This window comes from Perna viridis, chromosome 15 (assembly GCF_037379345.1).
Source record: "Perna viridis isolate PV_CMFRI_1.1 ecotype Kerala chromosome 15, ASM3737934v1, whole genome shotgun sequence".
NCBI lineage: Eukaryota > Metazoa > Mollusca > Bivalvia > Mytilida > Mytilidae > Perna > Perna viridis.
Window position 1 is genome coordinate 9,440,263 of NC_142459.1, and position 18,731 is coordinate 9,458,993.

The window sequence follows — 18,731 nt, forward strand, 5'->3', positions numbered from 1 at the left end:
TCTCTGTAAGTATAAGCCAGTCGGGAAGACTTAGTACATTTATGTACAACCCCTTTTGACGAAATAATTTGACTTGATGTACCATCAAAACCAATCAATAAAGACAAGACTTGACATTTTATGAGCAACTCGACGGGTGTTTCTAGAAAAGCAGAGGACGCTTACCCTACCGGTGCACCTGGTGCATGCTCCCAGTTTTTAGTGGAGTCCGAGTTGCTCATATGCTTTTGTTACTTTGTATGTCTGGATTACATTCTTTTGATTAGCGCTATAACCATGGTTGCCTTGATTACTCTTTCTAGATCATGTGGATAACATGCGTCATAATAAGTGAAATGCAAAATAACTGAACATTATTGGAACAGATACCGCTATCAAATCCTCAATTTTATAGTATTTTAATAAAAACAAAATCTCATACAAAGGCAAATATGTCACACATGACAACCACATGATTTGCATCATATAATTATAATATGAATCGAGCACCATATGATTATCTTATGTTACAGTTTACACATGATCATCGCATAGTTATTATATGATAATCATTTGTTTTTTCACGAACATATGATTAGCATATGTTTTCAAGCCAAAATTGACATAAGAGAATCATGATAACCATGTGACTATCATATGCTAAATGTCACGTGAATACCATATGATTATCATATGAATCTAGCACCATATGATTATCATATGTGGCACATTTGGCTGTGTATGTTCAGAAGTGATAGAGAAATAAAATAGTTTTCATTTTTAAAAAAAATATCGTAAGATCATGGTGTTTTAAACTTTTTTTTCAGAATTTTCTTTTTTGCCTAATAATTTTAAAGACTTGTACCAAAAGAAGTAGATAAAACTAGCAAATCTGATATAAAGATTAGTCCGCTCAAAGCTGTTTCATTATCGTTATTACGAAGTCAATGTAATAGACATTGTTTCTATTTAATCCGATAGCTATTAAGATTTTTGGAGGATACTTTTCTAGGAATAACATACTCAACGGTAAAAGATAATTGAAGATTTATGGAAGATATCGCTTGCATTGAATGCCCTAATCACCTTGTTTAAAATGATATGATTTTCTAAATTTTACGTTTTTTCATTGGATTACGATCATATGCGTGCTAAGCATCAAAACGGTTTCTTCATCGTAACTAGATGAAAGCTGGGAATAGAACACACATTTCTAAATAGGAAATTTAAAAATTTCGTACTTCTTAACTTTTAGTACATGAAATAGCTAGAAAGCATTTAATTTGAATATGGATTACATCTACTGTTTATATCATGTCTCATTTCAAGGAAAAAGAATCTTAACGACTTTAATGGATTAATGAAGTCAGTTGATTTGTTTCGTAATAGAGATCCGTATTTCAACATCACAATTTATAATAAAGTTGCAAATTGAAAACGAAAAGGTGTTCATGTCTGATTAATATTAAGTCGTAATCAAATTACACAAGAAGACTAGGAAGGTACTGGATTTCGTTCATCTTTAAAGGAAAAAAGAAGAAACGAATAAAGGCTTAAAGTAGTAAGATGGCAATAGCTTCCGCAGCGTTGGTTGCAGTACATATATTGTTGATTTCTAGAGGTAGGTTAATAACGTTTTATTTTAATAACAAGATTTTAGGCTTGGGCTATGAATGACATGTTTAGTGCTGAACGAGTAATCAAGGGAACCATATTAGACGAAAAATACAAAAATTGGTAAAAACAAAAAGAAAACTATAAATAAATGTAAGTAAAAACAATTATTTTTTTATAGTTGAAAACGATAGTAATTTTTGTAAAAGAAATTAAAATAAAATGTTGAATATAGCAGAGAGAAATAGAAAATTTGGGTTTCAGTAAATATATGACGGACTTCGACGATCCAAGAGTAACCACGGGAACCATGGTTATAGCGGTAATCAAAAGAATGCAATCCAGGAACAAAGACCCGACATGGAAAACAGACATACACAATAAAGAACATTCAGTCACTAAACTAATACATATAAAGTAACAAAAATAAATGAGCAACTCGGACTCCACTAAAAACTGGGAGCACGGACCAGCTGCAGCGGTAGGGTTAGCGTCCTCTTCTTTTCTAGAAACACCCGTCGAGTTGCTCATAAAATGTCAAGTCCAGGGTAGACGAAAGAGGAAAGGAAAATTATGACACGATGAACACTCAAGCAAATACACGTAGCAAGAGTAACACATTCAAAAACAGTTATCATCAGTTGAATTAAATGTTTATAGATTTTTACACTTTTTACTTTTTAGTACGTTAAATAACAAGGAAGCATTCAATTTGAATACGGATGGCATCGATAGTTTATACCATGTCATACTTCCTTTGATAGAAATAATATTTAGTTTTACGACGAAGAACGTATTGAAAACCGAGGACCGATCTGCATTTTATTGTTTACTTCCGGGTTCTGGAAATGCTGTATAACAATGCAAAATCTTCTGTTTTATATTTTTTCTTAATACCTTTATCGTGTAGAAATAGAAAATTTTAGGGTCCCTTATGATTGAAATATAAAATACTGATTGAAATATTATTAAATACTCTTATTGGAATGGTTTTAAGCGCTTATATAAATGATAAACGATTTACATGATTCATTCTGAAAAACAAACACATTTTGATACCAGATGTAATTAAAAAAATTAAAGATTAACCGCTATATTCAGTCGAGTCATCTTTCGGAAAACGCTTGTTACATTTTAAACACAGCCTGATTTTTTTAATTATTCTTAATTAAAGGTTTGTTTATACTTCCATAAACCTTTTTATTTATTTTACTCTAAAATACCGTAGTATATAAGCAAGCTAAAACACGGATTTGTGCCTGCGTAGAAAAGGTCTAAAAGTCAATTACGCATAATTAGTCATGTTTCACACCACTAAATATACATTCACATGAATTGCAATGTTTTGTCAAAGTCAAGAAAACTTTCCAAATCGTTTTCGAAATTGTCATCATACTTTGTTTTTAAAATGTCATATTTTTCTTCCAACAGACCTTGAACAATTCTCAATAGAATGCACATAATTTTATGTACTGATACTCTCTAAACTATAGCCTATTGTGCAATTATCGAGCAGTATGATATTAATTCTTTTCATAGTTCTAATATTGTACAAAACGATTGAAAATATCTAGGTTGGAATGGTGATATTGCCCGATTCATACACCATAATGGGGCTTGTAAGCCACGTTCTTGATTCGGAATTTTAACGCATCCAATACCGAAGAACGATTTGTGTTCTTTGTACTATTTCCGGGTACACTAGTCTGATAAACAATTTGCCGAGTTTTACATTTTCTTTTTAATTTAATTATTGAAATTGTAGAAATTATTAAACATCATAATTGTATCTTCATTTGTACGCAGATGAGGAAATTTTCGTTGCAAATGTTATACTCTTTTCTCTTTAAACAATCCCATCCCATGTTTCTTGGAGGGGGCTCATCTCGTGAATGTACTTGATCAAGAGACAAGACCTTGAACGTTATTATGAAAATGATACAGAAATAAAATATTTGAGTTGAAACGCCTGTTCCGAAAAGAGAATACAACAGACAAAGCAAGTCAAAACAAAAAACAAACATACAAATAAACAAATAAACAAACAAAACAAACGACAAAGAAAAAAAAATCAAAACAAACAATCTGAAAACACAATCAATTCAATTCTGCGCCATTTGGATATGTAAATTCACCTGCACATGCCTGTCTGCAGAATTAATGTTTACTACAGAATAACAACAGCACATGCCTGTCTACCATATCAATGTTTATTGCAGAATAAAAAAAGTACAAAATATGATTGTCTTCGGTTGTCTCCTCTAATTATTGGAAAGTTACTACTTTATTGGAAAGGGGTTAAGGTCTATTTAAACCCTTTCATAGTCATAATTTATACGCGCTGTATGTTTCCGCAGCTTCTACGATGGGAGTTTTTTTTAATCAACAATTATCCATTTTATCAACTTATAACACATAGCCGAATTGTGTATTCCTTTTACCAAAAAAAGCTATATGGGACAATTAACAATCGCACTCTTAAAACCAGAAGTTAGAAGTCATTACATCTTAAACTGGCAAAGGTTGGCGAGCCTGAAGTGGTCGCAATATCTAAAAATGTGATTCGGCTTAACACCTTCAACATAAAACACAAGTTCATTATAATCTCTGAAATTTCACATTTAAGCGGGAAATCGGTCATTTCAGATTGTTTAGCATATTCTTAAAGCGCTTTTGATTTCACGACAGTACCATTTTTTGTTAGTTTGCTTGTTTGTGTGTCTTTTTTTGTCTTTTTTTTTTGTTTTTTGTTTTTTGTCTTTTTTTTTGTTTTTGTCTTTTTTTTTGTTTCATTTTTGGCTTTTTTTTTTGCATCTGAGGATTTTGAGATATTGCAATAATACATCTTATGTCAAACTGTCCGTAGAGGTGTGTTAGTTCCGGTCTTTGTTTACCCACTTGTCATTAGAGTAAATAGTCAATATTGAGGTTACATATATGTATAATGTACTTTTTTGTTCATAAACAAAGTGTTCTAATATTATTCACGTCATTTTCTTATTAATCCGTTAAAGTTAAAATAGTGCAGGTCGTATGAGACAACAATTACTTTTTATGTGTACTTCATTATATTCGTTTGACCAGCACAAATACACCTTCACGAATTTAATAATATTTCGCTGACATTAAGATACCTCAAAATGGGAAGCTGAACAACAGATTCCAAAAAAAACTTTTTTAAATCAAGTTTTCTTGAGAAAGAAATACAAATGAGCAAGGACCCCCATCCAACTGAAACTATATTCGTAAACAACGAAAAATCTAGGGAATTAATGTTCATCTCGTACCAGGTACTGTACTTTTAAGCTTGAGACACACTTTATTATCATGACAAAATTATGAATTATTAATTGTAGAACGACATCAATTTACATATTCTCTGTTTAAGTGGTTAACATTTTAGCTACAGACAAGCAATGAACGCTTCATAAGGCAATTCTATATAAAGTTACAAAATGAGAATATAGCTACATTAAAAATTCATTGACGAGCACACGCCAAGCTATTATCAATTTTTTTTTTCAATTATAAGACAATATTATTGGAGTGGCTTCGTTTTAGTCATGAAGTTAAAATATGGTTTTCTCTGCTTTTCCATATGGAAATATACGCTAATGTCTACACGATAAAAAGATTAAGGATAAAAAATACTGATTAGTATTGTCTAAAGAAATTTCAATGACTGTTAATGTAGATCATATTGCAGATAGTGTATGTATTTTAGGAGAAGAACGTTTGAAATATCAAATAAATCCTATTCTGTGAGTGGATACGATGAGTCGCATTTTTTGGATATGGTAGTTCGTACATGCAAATTTCCCCTGATATGATGTGATTCCACTTGAACACATTTGTCTGTCTCTATCTTTGTTATACTTAGGACGCGACCTAACACGTATGCAATCAGGTATTGCAAACAACTAAAATTTCGATTATATCAACTTTAGCCAAACATTTTATAAAATATTAATGCCAACAAAACATTAGGCTACATCCTAATTTCCCTACAGCAACAACTAAATCATACAATTCCTGAATGACTCAAAACTAATAATAAAATGGTCTTTGGTTAAAGTGCTGCATAAATTTTAAAGAGCATGTCAGTCGATATTTTATCAAATAGATAAAATAAATCAAACCGCGAATAAACCGAAAGTCTGTGTAAATCATATCATTTGAAGTCCCTTCATCATTTGTAAACATAACATATATCAAATACAAGTGAAATCCAAAATCCAAAGTTTGTTGGGTTTAAACATGTAGATTGTATCAGCTTTTTAAGTTAAGAAACTCTGCAGTCCTTTTCACAAAAAATCTTAAGTCTAAAATTAGTCGTAAGTTATGACGTCATTATAGATCAAATTATTATGACGTCATAACGTACGACATATTTTACACATACGATTCTTTGTGAAATCGACCACTGATATATTGTTCTCATACGATATTTTAAAAGATGTAACGTTATAACTTCCTCAGCGTAAAATTAACTAAATATAACTATGATATGTTATTTCTGTTTACTAATCTATGATCATTTTTAAAGCCTTTTTAACTAATTTAGGTACAATTCTCTCGGGAAACCGGTAATAGTGATGTCTCAATTCAGGGACACATAAAGTCCAATAAATATTTTACACTTTGATGGATTAACGTCCTGTTGTATGTATTTTTTTTACCAATTGCTTTGTACTTGCTCGACATATTGGGAGGATTTTTTCGGTATTTGCCTCCAGAAATAACAAACAGCAAGTACGCACATCACTCCACCCGGACACGCGCATTATTCTGACCTGAGCCCCAAAGTCGTTACTTCCTCACAAGATACTGCTTTCTTTATGGAAAAGCAGTGACTGCATATTTAAAAGTATTCGAAATGATTCGACCGGGGATCAATTCCAGGACCCCAAATTCGATATGATAACTGACACGAGACCACCAAGGCAATACGATTTTTTATGTTATTAGAAAAATCGTTCTATCCTTTTTCTTTGTCCTATGTAGCTCAAAAATAAATTTCGACTAAAAAGCCTTAATGTTTCATAAATGATATTTTCATGACATCGGGGATTTATATTTGGGTAAAATAACATTTATAGCGTAGCCTGAGTCCATACTTTTAAAATTGTTTACAAAACATGCGGCATTAATTTTCACTGATTTCGGTTAAGAAAATTCCTAATTATACATGCTTAGTAAAAAATATTGCATTGACTGTTTAAAAGGTTCTCTTTAAAATATTTTAACTAATTTCAATTTAAACAAATCATATTTGTTTAGTATTTATCGGTATATCTAAGTTAAGCAAGTTCGATTTAATATTTTGGGCTATTACATTTATATTGGTGAATAATGTCCCGCGTATATATTATATTGGAAAAACAAATTAATGTCCTACTGTTTGGAATGATCGGCACCCGTTATTTGCTAATAATCGTAGCTCTATATATAGACTTTTAGTAGTTGCCACCTCTTTTTACTAATCAGAACGCGATAGTGAGAAAATAACAACGTCATCAGTTGTGGATGAATGGTAAAAAATTTCTCCACTAGAGAAATACATTTTTTTCTCTTAGTGGAGTAAAAATTCTTAGTTATTCCTTTACGTAAATAATTATATAGCTTCTGTGCAAATACAGGGATACATAAATACATGCATCTATGAAACATACAGCGAAATCTGTTTAAGGATGCTGACCTAGGGTAAGGGACACAACTCTTACGAATCATTAGAACGTTTGTGTTCAGCATTTTGCATCAATCTTATGTAAGCACCAAAGTAATTGGGACTGATTTCATTCTGATTCAAATGAAAGCTTGAAAGGCTTTGGTGAAATATGATACAAGCATATTACTGATTTCTAGAGTTATATATTATGTATACCTCCTAAACCTGAACTCTAAATAGAAAAAAACCCTCTAAATCAGAATCCTTCCTAAGTCCCTCTATCAATTTAAATGTATTTTTAACCTATTTAAATGGAATTCCTGCCTAGAAAAAAAAGGCAAATTTTTAAAGTTCGGTTGACAGTTTTCACTGGTTTTTATTATAAAATGCGCCAATACATGTTGACAGGTGAGACAAACAAACATTCGGTGTTTTAATGTTAAAGAAAATTGAGACCGTAATAGAAATATTATCATAGTTTGTTTTTCTGAAATATATTCATAAAGAAGGAAAGTTGCAAATAGTGAGTAAACGTGTATAATGTAATGTGCAAGAAATGAGATAATCGAGACGAAAAAGACAAAATCAACATTTATTACAGTATTTGGAAGGGAAAACTTCCCATTTTATGATATATGGGATTGGGGAATGGGGGATAGGGATAGGGTAGGAGATGGTGAATTGGGGGATGGGGGTTTTGAATGAGGAGGGTGGGGGAATATTTTTAAAGTATTTATTGATATGCAAAACGTATTAAATTTAATTCCATTATAAAAATCGCATATGTCTAAGAAACTTATATATAAAATTCAAGTTTATTATGTAAATATCTTATGAGAAATATGCAATGGGGATTCTATGGGAGAAGGGGATTTTTTACGGGGAATAGGGAATGGGGGTGGTAAATGGTAAGTTTATACCATTCAATATCTGTAATTTTGTTCAATGGTGAAAATAAACGTAGGAATGTGTTATTTTGCAAATTGAAGCCAACGACTTTATTTTGTTATTAAATACACACGTAATGCTACCTGTTTTTTTTTAGATTTTGTTTTACATACTGTTCATATTTTTTCCAGTTCAATGTGACACATTTTTTATGAACATACAAGAAATAGACAATACTCCTGTGCAGGGAGCAGTAGGTCAGGTGGTACCTGTGGTCAATGTGATTGAGTGTGCTGTTTTATGTGAAATGTCAGTGCAATGTGATGCGATCTATTACAATCATTCTACACACCAGTGTGTTACGGTGTATGACCAGATTCATGATCCAAAAATTTCGAATGGATTGAATGGAATTTACCTTAAAACTAAAGGTAAAATATTTTTTACAGCCGGGCTTAACGGGAAGTACACACACACATATATATATATATAAACGTCTCAGAATGTGACGACTTAATTTGCTACACTGCTCCATCGGACCAAATTGATACAAAGAAGATAACGTAAGCATACCAGGGTCTGGAAAATTTCCAACGATGTAAGACCTGTCAAATTTGCTAAGCAATTTTTTGTCATTCCCTCCGCGGGACTCGACCTCGTGCCGCTGTGACATCTATGGCAACACCGCCTGCACAAGTCTAGCGACCTAGACCTCTCGGCCAGCTAGGTTAACTATACTTCATATATAATTTACGTTTTCATTGAATTATTCTGGTATATTACCCTATCCAAGGAATTACAGGAGGGTGGTATATTTTAGTACATTTTTTCAAATTTAAATATCGACTTCGGTTGCTGCTGGAATATAAATGGAAATATTCCTTTGCTAGAAAAAATATTCTTATTGGACATCATTTCTCAAGCCACCACCATCCTTCCCCGTTCAGGGAAAATAATGTCTTACAAGAACTTAATGATATTGAGTGTAATATAACACATACTACCTGCAATTGTGGTAATCTTGTATACCACCCTCAACTGCTGGCAATACATGTATGTGTATAATTTAATCCTCCGTTCACAACGTTTTGTTACAGTTCTCTTATCAACTTTATTTACTAAAACCATTTGATATTTTGACGGCTTTTTATTGGCATGCATTCATCACCATGTGGTTTTTGGGGTATTGAGAAAATTAGGGGTAACTTTTGATGAACTAGGCTCGCTGTTCATAATATATTTGTATTTGATAATAAATAGCATCTTAAACTTCTAACTTCGTCAAAATGGTAATTTTCAATTATTTTGACCCTAGAAAGAACATTTCCACACTATCTTTATAGTTGTTCTTCATATTTAAAGAATGCAAGCCATCTAAGCCAGTTTTTCAAATGACGACGACTTAAACATTTTAGCAAAGGATGTGCATGTATCAATAAAGTAACTGATAACTGTACAAAATTCGAAAATGTTAATTATTCAAAGAAAGATTTTTTTTTCATTTTTTTACGTAATTTAGCTGAAGGCATCTTAATGATGGAATGTACCACTACAATGATTGCCACTAGAAAAAGGGAGGGATGAATATGGTTGGGCAATTATGCCTCCTTTAGCAGAGCGCAAAGGTTTCTACTCCTATCGAATAGCTAAAGAGAAAAAGAAATAAAACCAATTATAGAAAGAAAAATAAGAAATATCTTTTTTTTATTTCTATCAATGATTTCTTTTCACCACAAGGCCATTCCAAACTGTTTGTTAGTCTTTATCCCTTAATCTTTGAAGCATTCTAAACAACATAGAAAACCTGCGAAATATGTTATAATTCAACCTGTAAATCACCTCTTGAGAGAAAAGAGAAGCTACTCATATAAAATACCGTTTTGACAACGGATTCTTCTGGTTATATTTAACAGGTTTTAAGACATGCCGCATCAATGGATATCAGTACGCGTGGGAGCTTGATATATGTCTCAACTTCCGCTATGAATCACAAACCAAGGTTGACTGGAACTCAGCCAAGGCCAAATGTCAAAGCGAATCGGGCAACTTGATAGTTGTGGATTCTGAATTCAAAGACAAATTATTCTTGAAGTACTTACAAGACATATTTGGTAAGTATACAGAATAAATAACATTAGTACAAGTCTAAGAACATCGATAGAGTGTAATAAATTCGGTGAAAGGTACGTAAAGACATGTAACCACGTGACATCTAACGACGAAAGAATAATTATGTTAGTCTATACAGATATAATCTCCCTCAACACATTAAGTTCATAGACGTAACTTGTTTTTACAAAATCCGCTCGACATTACACCCATTTTTCCGGGTGCCCGGCAAATTTTAATTTTTTGTTCATAATTTTCGCATCAAACGAACTCTAAGAAAAGAGTTTTGTTACCACTAATTGAATAACAAAAACCAACAACAGCTTTCCAATGTCCTTCGCGCAAAAAGATACATTTCAGACTTCACTGAACTTTAATAAGTCAACCGGCCTTATCTTCTGTAAAAATCATTCAACCATAACCAGAGTTGAACTTAAACTGTAACTTCTCATGGTAAGACCACATACAAAAGATAAAATTAATTGGTAATGGCATTACAAAAAAGTTCGGAAAACTTTAAATACACTGAAATAGTCTAAGACCAAGGGGAGTAATTTCTATGAAAATCATTCAACCATAACTAAAGTTGAACTTTATCTAAAACCCTTCATATTAAGACTACATACCAAAAACTTATTTGGTAGAAGCTGTACAAAAAAGTGCGGAAAAAACGGAAGGACGCCCGGCATTTTAATGTCTCCTCGCGACGCGTCGTGGGGCACAATAAACACACAGGTCCCGCGCCACACATGAATTCATCACTACATAAAAATAAATTGCTAGTGCAAGTGTCTATGATATAATTTTAGATACATTGAATGATTTGGAAGAGTAATCAAGAGAACAAGGTTATAGCGGTAATCAAAATAATGTAATCTAGGGAAAAAGACCAGAAATGGAAAACAGACATACACAACAAAGAACACAAAGTAACTAAAATCATACATACAAAGTATCAAAAGCAAATGAGCAACTCGGACCACTAAAAACTGGAAAAATTGTCATCGAAGTATTTCAGTTGATAGCTTACATTTGACCTTCTAGAGGTCATTTCATGGACATTGAACATGTTTACATGGAAATTGTATAATTGGCCTTCAATAATCATGATAGTGCATCATAAGCCTCTAAAGGCTGGTTAGTAAAACAATATAGATATATTTAGTGTCATGTGATGTTATGTTTATATATGCCAAGCTGCACTTAAAAAAAAGATATCTATCTATCTACCTACCTACCTACCTACCTACCTACCTATCTATCTATCAATCTGTCTATGAATCTATCTACCAACCTACCTACCTATCTATCTATCTATCTATCAATCTATCTATCTAGCAATCTATCTATCTAGCATTCTATCTATCTATCTATCTATCTATCTATCTGTCTGTCTTGCTATCTATCTATATATCTATCGGTAGATATGAATATAAATGTGATTTATATGCTACCTGTCTATAAAGGACAAAAATATGTATGATTTATAAAACATAAAACTCATTCATGAGTTGTTTTAATATTATTAAATATCTATCTTGAATAATTGAATTATTGATTGTTACTTTTAGATGTTTTATTCGATTTTTTCATAGCTTCTTTTCACAAAATTGTAATCAAGGGAACCAAAGTTATAGCGGTGATCAAAAGAATGCAATCCAGGGACAAAGACCAGACATGGCAAACAGACATACATAACGAAGAACACAAAGTAACTAAAATTATACACACAAAGCAACAAAAGCAAATAAGCAACTCGGACTCCACGAAAAACTGGAAGCATGGACCAGGTGCACCGGTAGGGTGAGCGTCGTCTGCTTTTCTAGAAACAAAGTTGTCTGCATCGTCAATCGCAATTTGTATTTCATTTGTAGTATACTGTCTGTTAATTAAGAATTGGCAAAAAATTTTGTCTATTTAAAAATAACAGAACTTTTCCATGTGTACATTGTTTATTTCTTATCACAGACAATTCTTATCAATTAATTTTAAAACATATTTTTAGGAATTACTATTAAGTCTGATATCATAATTCCATTAAAAACCCTAGCAAATGTGGTAACTTGATTGATGTTAATACTGAAGTGTTTCATTTACTTTATTAAGATTTGGTGCACAAAATGTATCTAGTATACTAGAGAAGTTAAGTTATGTCAAGGAAATCAATAGATTATTTCAGACTTGGTAGGTGAACTGAAATAGTTCATGTTCACTGTTTGCTACATGTATTTTAAACAATTTAGTTAGATCTTCAGGATTAGAATGCAACAAAATTATACATGTACCATCGTTTCCTAATCATTTGTGAAGAATGATGCTTTCCCGTTTGGGGAATATGTCAATATTCATATGCCCTAATTTAACATCTTTCGGTCTTGGTTTGGCTTCTAGTCAATTTTTGAAATAATAGTTCTCAGTGAATTCTAATGTATTGATAGGAAGGATAAGTTTATACATTCTTATACGATTCCTAATATCAGCGGTAAACATGTTAAATAGTCATAGTATAAGCTTAGTCTAAAGCATGAATATCCATGATTTCGTTTATATTCATATTAGTAAAAATTAGTAAAATAATGTTAGTTCTATGACCTCAAAAAGTCAAATACTAGCTATTAATTAACTGAAATGCTTCTATAGCCATTTTGCCAAATCATTCAATGGCACAACAATTTATATCACTTCTACTAGTTCTTCCTTTTCTACAATTATAATTGACAATTTGTTAATTCAGTTGTGGCGCGGGACCTGCATGTTTAAACATTTATAAGACCACATATCGTGGCATTCAGAGGTAGAATATTCTTACCTCATCAACTGTTAAACCTATTCAAGTTGAAAAACGAAGTTCTTGCTGCTTTCTGTAAGCAGTATAAATATTTCCAGGCAGATATTTAAATATTTCGATAAAAGTAATGAATTATGTAAATATTTTTAAACACTATATGTACAATGCTCTATACATGATACATATATTTTGTCTGTCTTTTATAAACAGATAAAATAAATCACATTTATATACTCTTCTGATACCCTAAACATCTATTGATTAGTGATTGGAGAGTTGTAAGGTTAATTTAAAAGTATCTTATCAATTATAATTCGGACTCAGATAAAAACACCTTGTACATATAAGTACGGCCCCGTCATTTTATCCCAAACTACTTGTTTGTATTAAAAAAAGAGAACGAAAATGATGAAACGTAAAAAATGCACCACCGTATAACCCGAATAAAAATTGTAAATACTGTGTCAGAGATCACCAAACGATCTTCAACAAGTGTAAGACACCTTCAAGTAAGCCATGGAAGATCCTAACAAGAAAAGTAATGAAATTCGCAGTAAAAGAACGATGACAATTCTTCACAATCAATCTGAAAAAGTATTATAGCTTTTGTTACTTTGTATGTTTGATTTAAGTTACTCTATGTTCTTTGTTGTGTATGTCTGTTTTCCATGTCTGGTCTTTGTCCCTGGATTATATTCTTTTGATTACCGCTATAAACTTGGTTCCCTTGATTACTCTTGCACAAAAACACAATAAAGACCGACATCCCCTGACTGTGGAGAGGCGTAAGAAATATTGTGTGTGTTAAACTATTTCAAGGACTTAACCATTCCTTTTCAATGTGAGGACAAGAATGATTTGAAACAACAAACATATCATACAATTCACTCAATAATTCTCAATTCTCTCCATTAAATATATAAACTTACTCTAGACAAAATGAGATATCCACCTAAAGAAAGCTTACAATCATTGCAAGCTAGCTCAGAACATATCACAAAATGACAATTACACCAAAACTATCAGGAGATGGAAAAATCCGTCACTGCAAATCAAGTGGACTGGAATTAAATTTTGAACGTCAAGTACTAAGTAGACATGGTTTTATGTGGTTCAATACTCAAAAATGATTTAGTTTTTACGTAGGTGTGCAATTTGTGGTCGAATATCTCCATTTGTCTGAACAATGTTTAAAGAATAAACAATAATTTGAAAATCGTATCCTTTACATATCAAAGAGTGACTAAACCATCAAAACTATAAGCATTATGAATAATCGGACACCTTAAATATATCCAAATCAGCTCTAGAGAAAAGAAACTTCAGAAATAGCTTGTTCAGCATCTTTTTAAAAATTACATCCCGAATTCAACAAAAGTGGCATCTCAGTACTAAGAGCCCCGTGCAGGTCCGGGTGTTAAAAGAATAGGCCTGCAGCAGCGCTAAGCTTGTCGTACAAGGCGACTAAATAGTGCTGAGAAACCTAGCGGGGGGCTAGGCGCTCTGCCAACAGAACAACTGGGATGTGTGCCCCAGGTGGTTGAATGGGGTACCCCTGGCGTGTTACATGCTGGGGTTGTCAGGCTATAATACGGAAAACCTGACCGCAAGCCATAGTGGTGCACCGTGTTGGGAAAGATGCCACGTTCCTCGCACGTTAAAGAACCATGCTGTGGTATTCGATAGGAGTAGGAACCTTTGCGCTCCGCCACAGGAGGCTAAATTTCCCGACCTTACCCATCCCCCCTTTTTCCAGTGGCAATCAAAATTTGTCGACCCTATTATCCTTGTGCCCCATCTTTTTTTTCATTTCATGTTCATTTTATCATCCATTTCATGTTCATTGTCTGAATATAGCTGAAATATTGCTGCTCGGACGTTAAACCCCAACAAACAAACAAACAGTACTAAGATAAATGATAAAAGAGATGATTTAAGTATTAAAATTGTAATGTTTCCTTACTTGTAGAGCAATATACCTTCATCTCATGCAAATGGTGTTTATATTTTGTGATTGATTCGCTATGCTAGAGCAACTACTAATATTCTCATATTTCCTTAAACGCCGTGAATATCTGCGTATCAGACACCTGAATTAGGGAAATAAGGAAATTCGTCTCAAAAGGTCTCTTAAGATATCAGTCTTTTGTTGAAAAAAATAATGAGTTTCTTCTAAAACAACGAGTAATGATAATTGCATTTAGAAAATTATAATGTGTGCTGTTGTGACCACTAATTTGCTGATTATGACACTATATAATGCAAATGATATTTAATCACTACCGGTATATTCACGCTGAAGTGGAAAAGGGAGGTTTGGCGCATAAATTTAACCCACCATTTTGTTTGCAATGCATGTATCATGTCAGGCCATTGAGGTACCAGCTACTCCGATGGTGTTATATCATTTTTGTCAAGTTTAATTTAGACTTGATTTGATTATGGATCGGAAAAATACTCGTAATTTTGTTGCTATCCTTATTTGCGAAAAAATCTAATATATCAAGGGCATCGGATAATACAATCGGGTTCCGTTTGAAATAATAGACTATATTTCCCTTAATAAAACTGGGTAAGCGATACCATTTTTATTACCAATTATTCTTTTTTTTAATTAAAACTTTGTCACTATGATCAAAAAAGTTTTTACAAGTTTGTGATAACGAAACGTCTGGTGCAAAGTTTTGTTGTGAAGAATTTATTTTGTGAAAGATCTATTGCATTCATAAATATCTTACACCTTATTACAAATTTAAGCAACACGTACCAGTTGTGAAATGTAAATACCACTGGAGGATGCTTAAGGAATATCAACATCTAGGAATGGATAGGCGGTCTTTATGTTTAATTAAGTACCAGTCCATATAAAATTCAGACACCGCTATGGTGAGGTGATTCATGATGTAGAGAAACCGACAGAATAAACGTTGCTTTTTGGTCTATGCTATATTTTTGTGTAACAATAGTCTTCTATGTATTACATTTGTACTTTTGAGAAAGCTACACTTTAACCTCCCAATAAAACTAACCAAATCAAACCAAATCAGGAAAGACAACTCCTGCAAAATGCTACTTTCATGTACAATCTATATAGATTTTATCTTAAAAGTGCAACACCCAAATTAAAAAGTAAGACTTGTTACGTGGTCTATAAATGTTTATGAATAAGAAATAAAAGTGAATTGGTGGGTTTTTAACATGCATGAATCACTTCCTGTCTGATTTTTATAAAGACTTCTTTTTAATTAAAATCATAGTAAGATGTTTTCCACTGGTGAGAAATTCATCTTCTTTTCGGTAATTCCGATGTGATGTACCATTGCAAATTGTTAAACACTCGTGAAAAATCCGGGATTCACGTCAGAAACTTACTGAAAATACCCACTTTTTTCCTACCCCCATCTCCCCCCCCAAAAAAAAACAAACAAACAAACAATTAAATATTTTACTTTGTTTTTGTAAAATACACAAGACATTGGCAAAGGTTTTTAGTTCTCAATATGACAATTCTAATATAGTAATTATACTAATTTAGACAATTCTACTTACCTCCACTACACATACGGGTTTTTAATTTCAGATTATGTTCATGTACAACGGTGGTGGATTGGGGCAACAGACATGGAGACAGAAGGAACATTTAAATGGGTGAATGGAAAGGAAGTGACGTATGACAATTGGAACACAGGCCAACCAGATAATTTTAATTCACAAACAAGTGTTGCCAACGCCAACTGCGCACAATACTTTCATAGTAGTACGAAAAACATATTCCATTGGTACGATATTACCTGTAATCAAACTTTAGCATTTGTGTGTGAGAACCGAGAGTTTATCTAAAGGATCTGTTTAACGTAAAGTTCCACACTAGACAAAAAGTCGAATAAATGACAAGATATTGACCAGTTTATCAACAATTATTTTTATTTGATATGATTTGTACATATAGTGTCTTTTAATAACAAATATACTTTATTTCTTTTATTTATGAAAATAATTTAAAAAAAATATGCTTTTTTATAAACGTTAATGTTTTATGTTTCGAAAATATATATACTAGATGAAATTAAGTGTCTAAAAGTTAAGTGAAGGATTTTAAATTATACGTTTCTTAAACGTTATAGAGTTACCAATTCAATTGAAATAAAAATAATCCATGGCAAAATTATGAAATCCAATGCCTTTACAATTGGAAACAACAAAATAAATTACAAATTATGTGCGCGATGCTCATTTGATTCATACCCCCACTTCCAATTTGATAACATGCACCTTTTCACCTCCGAATAAGAGGTGCACTGTGTACTAACGTTTCTATAAAATTTTCATTGAACGGATAAGAGAAAAAAAAATTTAAAAATCATAAAAACATATTTTTATTGTTTTTGCTAGAACACATTAACATATTTAATTATTATGAAGAGTTCTTTCAGTATCTATTGTTATGTTACACAAGGAGAAAATAATCCTTCAAATGAGCAAATGATTGTATATTTTTTTGCAGTTTTTTTGTTTTTTGTCTTTTTTTGTTTTATTAATTGTTACAAGCTTGGTCCCATTTTTTATAATGTTTGAATTAAGAATTATATTTTTTACTAGTCAGAAAAATATCAGTGTATATCGCTTTGTGTGTTTTGTTTTATAGGACTCTAGTGACATAAAAGAAGAAAAGGTCCATCAAAAGGAAATCACTGATATTTATAGTGATATTGGTATGACCTTGTTTTTTTTTCAATGGAGGGTTGTATACGTTAATGATGTTGAACTGACTTCCTGGTTGTTATAATCCATAAAATTTTACGACAATTCATTCAGGACGTATCATTGTAAGAACCATGCAAGTTAGAAATATTTTAGTGAAAGAAAATGTCATACTTTATTTTATTTTATTTTTTATTTAATTTATATAAGCATTCAGTTTCTATAATATCAAATTTGCGGACTTACATTTTAATGATGAATGTTTAATATAACACTAGTTTACTTAATGGAGAACTGTTGTAAAAATCCTGTTTAACGGCACTGCAGACACATTCAATTAATAATGTTACGCGACACATTCTTTTAAGCTGACCTAACCTCGTGTCAAATACCAATGGATGGATTGATTGTTTGGGTTTAACGCCCGAGCAGCAATATTTCAGAAATATTCAGACCATAAACATGAAATGGATGATAAAATGAACATAAAATGATGATATGAAAATGGGATGGGACACGAGGACAATGGGGTCGACAGATTTTGATTGCCACTGGAAATAGGGAGAGGTGGGTAAGGTCAGGCAATTTAGCCTCCTACGGCCGAACCCAATGGTTCCCACTGCGATAGAATACCACAGCAGGGATCTTTAACAAGTGAGGATCGAGGCATCTTTCCAAACACGTTGCATCACTATGGTTTGCGGTCAGGTTTTTCGTACAACGTGTCTCACGACCCAGGACAGTACCTAAAACGATCTGTCAGGATTCTGTTGTATCTTCTGTCATAGTTGAGTTTTCATTACAGATTCTGCCAGAATTTGAGAGAGGTGTTAGGCGTGATCCCAACTGTATGTAATTGTGCCCTCTGTGTTAAGGACTTAATATTTCATTCCTGTGTATTCTGATTCAAACTAATGTTAACGACTCATTAAAGTATTTCGGTGACAAACTGATAAAAAAAAGTTTGATATGAGTTTCGGTAGA

At 32.4% G+C, this 18,731-nt stretch overlaps 1 protein-coding gene across 1 annotated transcript; it reads left to right on the forward strand.

The window, feature by feature from the left end:
- The first annotated feature begins 972 nt into the window (after nucleotides 1-972).
- On the forward strand, nucleotides 973-18,009 carry LOC148596857 (asialoglycoprotein receptor 2-like). The gene is made up of 4 exons (XM_088563752.1): nucleotides 973-1,600; nucleotides 8,341-8,580; nucleotides 10,063-10,260; nucleotides 16,627-18,009. The coding sequence occupies exons 1-4, from the start codon at nucleotides 1,546-1,548 to the stop codon at nucleotides 16,884-16,886; spliced, it is 753 nt and encodes a 250-aa protein (XP_088419878.1). The 5' UTR covers nucleotides 973-1,545; the 3' UTR covers nucleotides 16,887-18,009.
- Nucleotides 18,010-18,731: the final 722 nt, after the last annotated feature.

Coding starts and splice junctions, on each gene's coding strand:
- LOC148596857 (XM_088563752.1), top strand. CDS start 1,546: ATGGCAATAGCTTCCGCAGCGTTGGTTGCAGTACATATATTGTTGATT. Junction 8,581..10,062: donor AATTTACCTTAAAACTAAAG/GTAAAATATTTT, acceptor TATATTTAACAG/GTTTTAAGACATGCCGCATC. Junction 10,261..16,626: donor GTACTTACAAGACATATTTG/GTAAGTATACAG, acceptor TTTTAATTTCAG/ATTATGTTCATGTACAACGG.